The 11,819-nt window shown below is 43.2% G+C and overlaps 1 protein-coding gene across 1 annotated transcript in view; it reads right to left on the bottom strand.

Moving 5' to 3' along the window:
* Positions 1-11,819, bottom strand: part of ablim2 (actin binding LIM protein family, member 2) — a 92,312-nt gene that overhangs the window by 27,838 nt on the left and 52,655 nt on the right. Inside the window, exons 12-15 of the mRNA XM_083789276.1 lie at positions 10,934-10,966; positions 7,584-7,701; positions 5,449-5,775; positions 3,596-3,676 (exon numbers count right to left, since the gene is read on the bottom strand). Of these exons, the coding sequence (XP_083645402.1) occupies positions 3,596-3,676; positions 5,449-5,775; positions 7,584-7,701; positions 10,934-10,966 (559 nt within the window). The remainder of the gene's footprint in view (positions 1-3,595; positions 3,677-5,448; positions 5,776-7,583; positions 7,702-10,933; positions 10,967-11,819) is intronic.

Genomic DNA, 11,819 nt, shown 5'->3' with positions numbered 1-11,819 from the left:
CAAGTGCATACGGCATGTGAGGGACATCTGGAATCGAGGTTAAGAGCTGACAGGGGGCTTGCGGAAGTTGGCTGAGACACCGTTTAAATCATAATTGAAATATCCGCCAACACGAGAATATAAAGTAATCACAAGATGTACTGCAGATCTATGGACAGAGAGGCGTGCCCAAAGGCGATAAGGATTAGATGAGATGAATGTGCGTGAATACATGTCTGCACGTAAAGAACCCGACTTGCTTGTGTCGCCACGTGTACGCACATGTGTCACTAATATGCATACTGTCTCTTGTGTGTGTTTGCTATCTGAGTTCTTGTAGCAGCTTTTAGGAGGGAGGGCTCCCAGCGGCGGGTTGCATGAACCAAGCGTCTCTCTGTTCACGCTGCGTCAGGGAGGCGTCAGGGAGGCGCTGAGGGCCACAGATGAAGAGGCACGCGGCCCAGCGTGCCTTTACAACTGGCAACCAGAAAACGTGCCAAATTCAGTGGTGGAAAGTAACTAAGTACTTATACTTAAGTATACTGTACTTAAGTACAATTTTGAGGTATTTGTACGTACGTTATTTGAGTATTTCCAATTGCCAATACTTTTACTTCTACTCCACTACATCTCAGAGACAACATTGTACTTTTACTCCACTGCAATTATTTGAAAACTTTAGTTACTATTGTTACTTTGGAGATTTTAATTTTGAATTAGAAAACATACATTAACCACTTCAATGCTATACATTTTAGCCATTTGAAAATGACTGATCTACAAGCTCACAATGTGAGCTTGTAGATCTGCTATTTTCAATAGATTTTGTACACATTTTGAACTTGTGAAATGGTGAAATTGTGAAATTCTGCACAATGGGTATTTTTACTTTTAGCACTTTAAGTACATTTTGATGCCGATACTTTCACTTGTAACGAAGTACTTCTAAATTGCAGTATTGGTACTTTTACTTAAGCAAAACAACCGAGTACTTTTTCCACCACTGGCCAAATTACAAGCCTGCGTGGGCCGCTCCGCCTTTTCATTCCAACCGTCTTCATCCCCTTCAGACCTCGGAGAACATTATTTTGCATCTTGCAAAACAGAACATTTGGTTCTTGCAAAACAGAACATTTGGTTCTTGCAAAACAGAACATTTGGTTCTTGCAAAACAGAACATTTGGTTCTTGCAAAACAGAACATTTGCATCTTGCAAAACAGAACATTTGGTTCTTGCAAAACAGAACATTTGGTTCTTGCAAAACAGAACATTTGGTTCTTGCAAAACAGAACATTTGGTTCTTGCAAAACAGAACATTTGGTTCTTGCAAAACAGAACATTTGGTTCTTGCAAAACAGAACATTTGGTTCTTGCAAAACAGAACATTTGGTTCTTACTTTGAGTATTTCCGTTTTCCAATACTTTTACGTCTATACTCCACTACATCACAGATCCAAATATTGCTCCACTACATTTATTTGAACACTTTAGTTACTAGTTACTTTGTAGATTTTTATTATTATTATTACAAGACGCCAATACTTTTGAACTTTTACTTGTAACAGAGATATATATTGCAGAATTGATACTTTTGAGTACTTTCTCAACCACTGCCTCTCTCCCTCTCTCCTTCCATTGGCTGTCTAGCTCTCTCCCCCCCCCCCCCCCCCCCCCCCCCCCCCCCGCTGTGGCTCCCACCAATGCGCGCTACAGTACGGGCCAAATGTAAAGCAATCTCATCTGTCCCCCACCCCCCCCCACCCACCCCCTACATCTCCTAACTGCCTCAACATCAGTCCTTAAAGACTAACATTCATCTGTTCACGAGTCTTTGAGTTAGACACAGTGATGAGTTGTCGGCCACGAGTGTTCCATTTTGTACAAGAAGAAGAAAATAAATGACAGAAGGCATTCTCTTAACCACGTAAACCTGATATACTCGGGTTGACTGAGAGGTCCCTCAGGGGTCTGTATACTTTGCCCCCTTCTTTTATCCCTCCATAAATAGCCCATCCACAAGCTCACAATGTTCACATTGTGCTCCGAGTGACCCTTGGCTCTGGTTACATCTGGGTGAAAGTCAAACCTTCAGATACATATCAGACTATTGTTTGTGGTCTGGCTGTGTGCGCTGCCGTGTGGATTTCTTCCCCCTTTTTTTGCGAAGGATCATGTTGTCTAACTCCTCTCTCTCTCGCTCTCTTATCTCTTTGGCTCATGCTTACAGTGAAATATCTCCATCTGTGTCGACTATTTAGTCATGGGAGTATTTTTAAAGCGCTCGTTTGTTGATTAAAAAGAAAATACAAATAAAAAAGCACTGTGTGGGAGTAGTTACCGGTATGTGATTCTGTCAAAACCTGCACAATTTCCCACACCTTGCCAAAAGAAACACATAATCGTAGCCTATTCATTTTGTCAATCTTCTCTTGGCTAAGGTGTCAACCCGTGTTCTCAACCAAATTCCCATGACGGACAAAAGCACTTTGACACCAAAGGGGGGGTTAAGGGTCAACGGACAACAGACAAAGGCATCATTCAAGGAATTGACAATGAAGAAAAACATGAGGTCGAGTGCAGGCAAACAATTAGTTTGACATCGATCTAAAAACACACGAGCACACAAAGAAAACCACAAGGTGATCCTCACCGCCTTTTCTTTGACAACGGCATGTGAACAGAAATGCAAACGGGTGCACATGATCTCGTCGTCACGTGCACGGTGACGACCTCGCCCACAATAAGGACACAAGGAAAACAGCGCAGGCAGAAATCAAGCATATATAGAAAGAAGGAGAGGAGAGATATTCTACGGCCTATAGCATGCAAAGGAGGCAAACTGGAGCCAGAATGCAATCCATAGAATGCATTGAAGCCAATGATTGTTGGCTGGGCCATCATATGAATAAACATTCTTATTTTTTTATGATTGCGACCATTGCCAGATAATCAGCTAGGGAGAATGAAAGAAGACATGTCACATGTTATTTTCAGACGTCTTGTTTTTCAATGCGCACAATATATAAATGTATCGAGGCAATCTAAATAGATAAATGCCCAGACAACATTTTTGACTAGGCAGGCCAGGATTTGCTGTGGCAGATTCATCAGGTTTTCAGGCTTAGACTGCCCAGTCAAAAATGTACGCAGCGATACCTACAGTAACTACATTTATACTAGTGAGGTATCATCACTGCGTACATTTTTGAGTTTGGGTCCCAGGGAGACACCGTTTGGGTCCCAGGGAGACACCGTTTGGGTCCCAGCTGAAAAAGTGTGCATGGGAACCAAGGACTGTCTTAAAGGACAGTCTTGTCCACTCAGCTTTCATTGACTTCAAAATGCATTCCATCAATCCTACGCCTCCACAATGTGCAATCACATCTAAAACAATCTTTGTAATCACATCTTTGTAATCACATCTTTCCTCTCCTTCTTTGCATAATCCTTGGCAGAAAGTAAGAATTTGGCGTGGTCCTAGAAGTGAACTTTGGTGCACGCCACGAGACCTGAGACAAAGTATATATACCACAACGACTGACAGCCATTCCAGTGTGAGAGGAGAGACACAGATATAAGAGTATAGAAGTAGAGGATGCTAGGTGTGTTTTTTACCGTTAGCCTTAGGAGGAGGTAAATTGAGATGCAGGGATCTCCTATGTGCTTTAGGATTGGACAAGAGGTCCTGTTTGAGCCCTGGGGTCAGTAGTAGGGGAGCAGGGGGGAGACAAGGTGCAGAGTGAGGCGGTTGGATATCAAACAATTCATGTCAGCGGTTCTCAAAACCTTTGTGATTATACAAGGACCCCCCCCAGAGTTACAGACGTCCATTTGGAGGAACAAGGAGGGTCCTTGGAGACAGCACTTGCATAACCGCTGCTTCATGTGAAGGGGTATCCCCCAGACCAGCCTCGGACAAGAATTCCATTTTGTTTTAATTATTTTAAAAGTCTCGGTCGACCACCTGCTATTTCCATACATGCGCACATTTACAATATAAAAATTTGGTGTTGTGAAATATGCTGTATTGTTCAATAAAGAGCTGTTTTAAGCCAATCTGTCTGAATGTGAGTCTGAACAGCACCGCTACATGTATTGAAGAACACACGCTTTGCTTATTGAACAATAAAGAATATTCCAGAAGAGACAAGCGGTCCAATTCGATGGTTAACATCCAAAGCCTGAGGTTCACATTTTATTTTATTGGGGGTGGGGGTGACTTGAGACTGATAGAGATAATAACAAAACAATTGGAGGTTGTCCCCCTCACAAAGGGACATGGGTGTAAGATCATAAGATCAATCTGTCAGTGGTGTCGTGCTGGGTCTGTGTACATATTTCTGATAGATGGGGGTGATGATGTTAGTCCAATTCTCTAAACACAATAAACGCTCATCAAGTGATCAAACATCAGTTAATAGTATTAGCCCAAAAACAGCACACCCAGGCCAAGCGCTCTGTTTTCCATTATGAGTCACTGACGGGCCTCGCGGCAAAGGCAACGACCTGAAAACACCCCGGAGCATTATTATTATTTTTGAGTGGTGCAACCACTCCATTACGGAGCTTTGTGTGTCCCTGGGTCCGTCCGAGCATGAAAATAGCGTTTGGTTTTCACAACCAAGTGTCACTGTTGCGCAGCCTAACACACACACACACACACACACACACACACACACACACACACACACACACACACACACACACACACACACACACACACACACACACACACACACACACACACACACACACACACACACACACACACACACACACACAGTATGATGATTTCGGGTGTGACAGTACAGTACAGTACAGTACAGTACAGTACAGTACAGTACAGTACAGTACAGTACAGTACAGTACAGTACAGTACAGTACAGTACAGTACAGTACAGTACAGTACAGTACAGTACAGTACCCCCTGGGGACCCCCACACGGTAACTCTGTCATTTCTCGACCGCTTCGGACGCAGGGTGGCTCGCCGGAACCGGGCCGGCACCCTGGGCACGTTCCTGTGGGTCTGGAAGTTCCGGGGACCCCCACACAGAGTTGCACCACTCACTTCACACGGGTGTGATTTTTCTTTCCTTTTCCGTAAGCAGTTAAGTCTGTGTTCAGTCACAGCAACCCCATGCCATGTGGAGGGCCCTGCCAACCCAGGGGAAGGGCTCGCTCTAAGGGATCACACACAGCACGCCACACCACAAGGCTCCGGTCCCCAAGCAAAAACACAGAGCGGACAAAAGTGTCATGCTGCCATTACGTGAGAACCAATCCCGCCTCCACTTCTACTTTGCTTTCAAACGAAAGTTAACCTTTGAGTCAAAGGTTAACTTTGGTTCGATCATTTTCCCTACTTTTCAAATTGGACAGGACCACTTTGTCAGTTTGTGGAGAAAGGATGGTTTTTCACAGAGTCAGCTTATAAGGAGCGCTCTACATTTGGACTCGGTTCTTCTACCTCTGAAGTAGGGGATGTAGTTGTGCTGCTGGAGCATGGCGAGGGTGGTGGGGTTGAGCTGTAGGGACAGGTCCCCCGGCGGCAACGGGGAGCACGCACCGCTACGAACGGGGGCGGCGCCTTTGGCACCGCCCGCGGGGAGGGAGGACGAGTCCCGGGCCCAGGCGGGGCCGGGGTCCACCCCTCCCGGGAAGGTGGGAGGGAGGGGGAGGGTGTTGGAGTCACGGGCTGGATTCAGCCCTCCCGTGGTCGTGGGAGGTCGTGGGAGGGAGTTGGTGTTGCGGGGGGGTCGGCTGCAGACGACCTTGACCGCCGCCTCTGCCGGTCCTACGTAGTGGTTTTTGACAGCAAAACTCTGATTTAGTCGTGTAGTCTTTTTTTAGTACAATTTTCTATTATAGTCACATTTTAAGTCAGATGATTTTTTTTTGTGTGTAGTTTTAGTCGACAAAATATCACGAGGTTGATTTTGTCGACCAAAATGTATTTTGGTGGGCCTTGGTGTCGGCGTAAAGGCAAATTATACACTTGCTTGCGTGCTGAAAATCTGCCGATCTACGCGTTGTGAGCTTGTAGATCTGCTATTTTGCAATGCATGCAACCACCCATAAAATGACTTTCTTTCAGTCTTTTAGTTCTACTGGATCTCTTCTCCACTACTTCCCTCCCTAACATTCTAGTCTAGTTTTTATTTGCTGATGAAATTGTCAGTATATTTAGTCTTAGTTTTAGTCATCATAGCTTATATAGGTTTTATTTCGTTTCCGTCAGTAAAAGAAAAGGTAGTCGTCATAGTTTTAGTCGACAAAATCAATACTAGTTATGAGGCCAATAACACCACAGGAAACATCGCTGAGTTCTTCTAAGGTCAGTGTTTCTCAAACTATTTTTTATTTGGCATTCAGTTGACCACGTACCCCAAAAACACTGACAGTGTTCAAGTGGAACCGAAGGCCCCAAAAGCGAAGGGACTTGTTTCCTAATTAACAATCATTATGCTGGGGACCATCAGATAAATACTAGGCCGTGTGCATGTACCACCAAAGCATGTTTATCCATCTATATTTTCAGCTGATAAGCTTTTCCCAAAATAGAAAACATCCCAACTCTTTGTGACAAAAAGTCAACAAAAAAGTCACCCTGCTAGCGCTTCGAGCATAGCATAAAATATGCAACGCTCCCACTGGAAACAATATAAAAACTACACTTGACGAAAGACGCCTTGGTGGTCACAGCTCCTTAAGTAAAAAAATAATACTAAATCAAAACCTAAAAAACATGAATCAAGTAACATGGGAATTGTTGTGTAGGCAATCAGTCTTTATAGAGCACAGCAAAGTCCTGACATGACTCGTTCATCCACTGGTTCACGGAAGTATTTTCTCTAGGGAGAATAACGTTGTGTTTCTTAAACTTGTGTCATTGTACGATACGATAGTCAGTGTGAGTCATATTTGATACAGTCTGTTTCTAGCTCAAATTTCCCCACATAACAGTCTGTTGTTTCTTCAAGTGCAAATGAGTGATACCACCGGGATCATTTGTTAATTTTTCATTTTTATTTTTATAACTGTTCTTATTTGACGCGATATAAGAGAAGACCAGGGAAAAAACGTCACCCGTGTAGGATGTGTAAATTATGTCAGTCTTTGGTGCTTCTGAGTTGATAGTCAGTTTTCAATTCCTAATAATAATAATAATAATAGTAGTAATCATAATAGACCGTTTTCAATTTCACAGGGTAGCAGCCAGTACTCGGTGTCGAGGGACTTCTTTTCAAACTCATTTTGCTTTTCATTTCAAGGACTGTGTATACTGTGTGTAACAAGGCAAGGAGAATAGGAGGGGAATTCACAAGATGCTGTCAGGGGGAAAAAAAGTTGGAACTTGGAAATAAGGCAAGAACTTAAATTGCTTGAACATGGACAAGACAGAAATATGATTTAAAACGAAAACAGAACAAGAGCGTATTTCGATTTTTTGGCACGCAAACATGATACAGTGGGCACGGTAACAATTCATGAATGTGACATGTGTGTCTGTGTGTCTGTGTGTCTGTCTGTCTGTCTGTCTGTCTGTGTGTGTGTGTGTGTGTGTCTCTGTCTGTCTGTCTGTCTGTGTGTGTGTGTGTGTACCTGCACGGCTGTAGTTCTGGGGGGAGCGGGAGGGGGTGTAGCGGCCGTAGCCCCCCAGGGAGCTGTTGGAGCTGGGGCTGGAGGGTCTGCGCTGGCGGGGCGACTTCTCTCCATCACCCTGCACACACACACGCGCACACACACACACACACACACACACACACGCTCAGTCAGCAATGGTTCTCAAACTTTTTCATGGCAAGAACCCCCTAAGTCCTCCTAGGGAGACTGCCAGCGGAGGAAATCTAACTTGTTCGAACGTTTTTCCGAACATTTCCGATGTTTTTCCAAAGTAGCAGTAAAAGTGACATGCTGTGAGCTTGTAAATCTGCTATTTTCGACTAGCCAAAGGATAAGAGATGGTTAAAATGATTGTGATTCTACATTAACGACTTTAATGGCGAACCAATGGCTCAGCGACATGTAGGCTTTTCGACACGGGTTTGTAGAGATTATTTTCCACACGACACGCTACCAAGTGCTGTATAAGTCAGGCTCGCGTCCCTCTGTGTGTGCGTGTTTGAATGTGCATTAATATCGGTGAAAGAATGCAGGAGGCAAACTGCATCCATCTGCACAGATGCCAACATCACACTGATGCCTTTTTAAGGAGGGGAATCAATCACTTTATCCTATGCATATAAATACACATAATGTGTGGTATAAAAAAACAAATATAACCAAACACAACAACATGTGCAAAACATTATGTATCGCATACTCGGCATGTCATTATTTAGCCCATGGGTGATATGAGGAAGAGCATACAAGGACAGAGAGGGTGATAGGAGCCACAGGAGCTGATAACGGTTATCAGCCCTACGGCTGTTATCAGCCTTGTAGGGCAATAAGAGCATCTGCTGAATTCATGAGCAAACTCCTTCCTTACAATAGTCAAGTCAAGTCAAGTCAAGTCAATTTTATTTATATAGCACATATAAAAACAACAGCAGTTGACCCAAAATGCTTTCCAGAAAACAGGTAGACCGTAGTCTATCCACAGTGCAAATAGTAGAACATGTAATACAATCATAAAACAGGCCAAGCAAACAAAATGACAACAAAAACCATGAACAACCATAAACAATAACTTCACGCTGTGTTAAAAGCCAGTCTAAAAAAGTGTTTTCAGGTTGGATTTAAAAATCTCCAGGGTGGGGCTAGCCTTGATGTGGAGTGGAAGATTATTCCAAAGTGTAGGTGTAGCTACAGAGAAACCTTTGGTTTTCAGATTTGAAGGGGGGACTGCAATGAGTTTGAGAGTGGAGGATCTGAGTGTCCTGGTGGTAGGGGGAGCTGTTATTAGTTCAGACATATAGGAAGGGGCAAGGCCGTTTAGGGATTTAAATACAAAGAGGAGTGATTTGAATTAAATGCAGAATTTAACAGCAAACCAGTGTAGTTTTGCCAATGCTGGGGTGATATGATCTCGTTTTTTTTGTTCCAGTTATCAGTCTGGCAGCAGCATTTTGGACCCTCTGTAGGCGGGAGATGGCGGAGAGGGACAGACCCAAATATAGAGAGTTGCAGTAGTCTAACCGGGAGGTGATAAATGCATGAGTGACTGTGACTAGGTCTGTATGTTAGAATGGGTTTTAGTTTGGCTATGGTTCTGAGCTGGTAACAACTGCCTTTTACAACATTACTGATTTGTTTGTTAAAATGTTGTGCCGTGTCAAAAAATACTTTTGGAGTTTGACTGCAGGGCCCCCTGGGGATAGACGGCCGGCCAAAAATGATTACCTCTGTTTTGTTTTTATTTAACTGAAGGAAATTGAGTGCCATCCAGCTTTGATGTCTTCCAAACAATACCCGGGGAATCCCAGTGTGCTCGACTCTTACCGATTTAATGTGCTGATCACATGTCACATTCTCGTCTTTGTGAATAAATAAGACTATGGGTCTAATGTCATAAACACATTATTGCCTGGGATTCATTGTTTACTACCAGTGTTGATTTCGTCCACTAAAACTACGTATGACGACTTTTTTTTTTTCCACTGACGAAAACAAAATAAAAACAAAATGAAAACTAAGCTATGATGACTAAAACTATGACCGCCACCAAATAAAAACTAGACTAAAATGTTAGGGAGGGACTAGTGGAGAATAAATCCAGTAGAACTAAAAGACCAGTCCTTTTATGTTTGTTTGAGCTCGGGTGCTGCGCTGCGCTCTGAAAATATTATACCCTCAGAGTTACAGACTTGTTATGGTCATTCGGGGCTTTACAGATGTGCCATTCCAACACTTCAGGCTTTCCTGTACTTTCCCTGCATTTTTTCTGGAAATACTTGTTCTCCCGAGGTTCTTCTCACTGTTTAGCCTTGCTAATTCTTCTCTTCTGTTACTTGGAAACAAGTGTGCCTTTTTGACACTTCTTTTCATTGTAAAAAAAATAATCTGAGTAGCATTTTCATGAATCATAACAAGTTAACAACACCTTTGCCGAAGGATGTTCTGACAATTTTCTGACAATCCATCCATTGTCTTGCCATTGGCATGGTGTGTTAAGTTCTCCAATGGCACATCTGTATGTGTTTCTGGTATTTTATGGTCCACTCCATTCTGTACAGTATGTCCGTGGCAAAAATGTAATTTTGACAAAAATGTCCACCACAAAGCCAACATGGCGATGACCACTGCTTTTAACCCCCTAACAGTGCATGCCTGTGACCTCAAAACTAAACCTATAAACCCGAACCTCAACATAACCATTTAAATGACGTGATGCTATAGGAACAATAATGCAACTCAGTGTCCTCGTTTAATACATTCTGTACGGGAACCCCTTTTGGTGTTTTAAGTATTATGTTATGGTTTAGCTTTTGAAAAACAGCAGCTCTACAAGCTCGTAGCGCGGCACCGAGTGCCGCGCTACGAGCTTGTAGGTCTGCTATTTTTGAAAAATCGTGAAAATGTGGAATATATATTCTTTCAGAGTGAACGTTTTTAACTCAAATCTTTGCTTTTGGGGGGGTCGCTGACACAACGTATTTCCAGATGGGGATCAGCGGTCAATTACATAATATACTTTTGGTGGTCCTCGACATGAAATTGTTTGAGAACGACTGACACAGAAACAAAAAACTGTCAGGATTTAGAAGACATTTTGTAGAATCGTCCTCAGGTCTAAATGGGTTAAAAATGTGCCACACGACGGCTCAATAAAACAAACACGTGCGTGCACACACAAAGACAGAAACGCACACACACAAAACACCACGTAATCAGGGCGGCACAAGCCTTATACTCAGTCGCACGGCAGCGTTTACGAGCCAGAGACACGTTGTGGCGCTCTCAGCGCTGTACGACAAAGCATGAGGCGAGTGTTCTATGAGTTGGATTACCTCAGTAGGTGTAGGGGTGAGCAGCTGGGGGGACTGCAAATGAGAACAGGCCAGTGATTAGGGATGAACTCATTCACATGGAAGTTATAATGACATCGCCGTTGGGTGTAAAAAAACCTTGCATCTCCCGAAAGTTTTCAACAACGTAATAAAAATGTGGTGGTCTTCCAATCCAATGGATTCAATGTGGTTATTATCACAAGCTCTTGCTATAATGCATTACACATTGCCAAGCCAAAAAAAACATAAACATGTTGTCTTAGGGAGATATGAGGTTTCCAACCGACGGGTGGGGAGGATGAGTCCATCGTCAGAATGAATGAATGACGGCTGGTTCTGGGTGAGTAACGACCCTCGCAGCCTCCAGCCTTGCATTCCCGCCAGACAAATGGACTGCATGAGCGCGGCTACGGTAACGAGGGTGGAAATGAGGTGACTGCACAGGAATGAATGAGTGGTGCAAAGCACTGTTGATTTTGTCGACTAATAAAACTGTGACAAAAACTGTTCGGCGACTGCCTTTGTTCACTGACCAAAATTAATTAAAAACTAAGCTCTACGATGACTAAAACCAACAATAAATATATTTCGTAAAGATATAAAAACTATACTAAAATGTTAGGTAGGGACTAGGGAGGGACTAGTGGAGAAGAGATCCAGTAGAACTAAAAGACCAGACATTTTATGTTTGATTGCGCTAATAGAAGATCTACAAGCTCACAACGGGTCATGCTCGATGCGTTCTTGTGAGATTGTAGATCGGCTATTTTCAGCATGGAACCAAGTGTACAATCAGCCATTATGATGACATCAAGGCCCGCCAAAATACAATACAATACAATCAATACAATCAACTGTAGATTTAGTCGACTAAAATAATATGATT

This window comes from Protomyctophum parallelum (assembly GCF_964188405.1).
Source record: "Protomyctophum parallelum genome assembly, chromosome: 18".
Taxonomy (NCBI): Eukaryota; Metazoa; Chordata; class Actinopteri; order Myctophiformes; family Myctophidae; genus Protomyctophum; species Protomyctophum parallelum.
The sequence above is the reverse complement of the archived record's forward strand: the minus strand, read 5'-3'. Positions and strand labels throughout refer to the sequence as shown.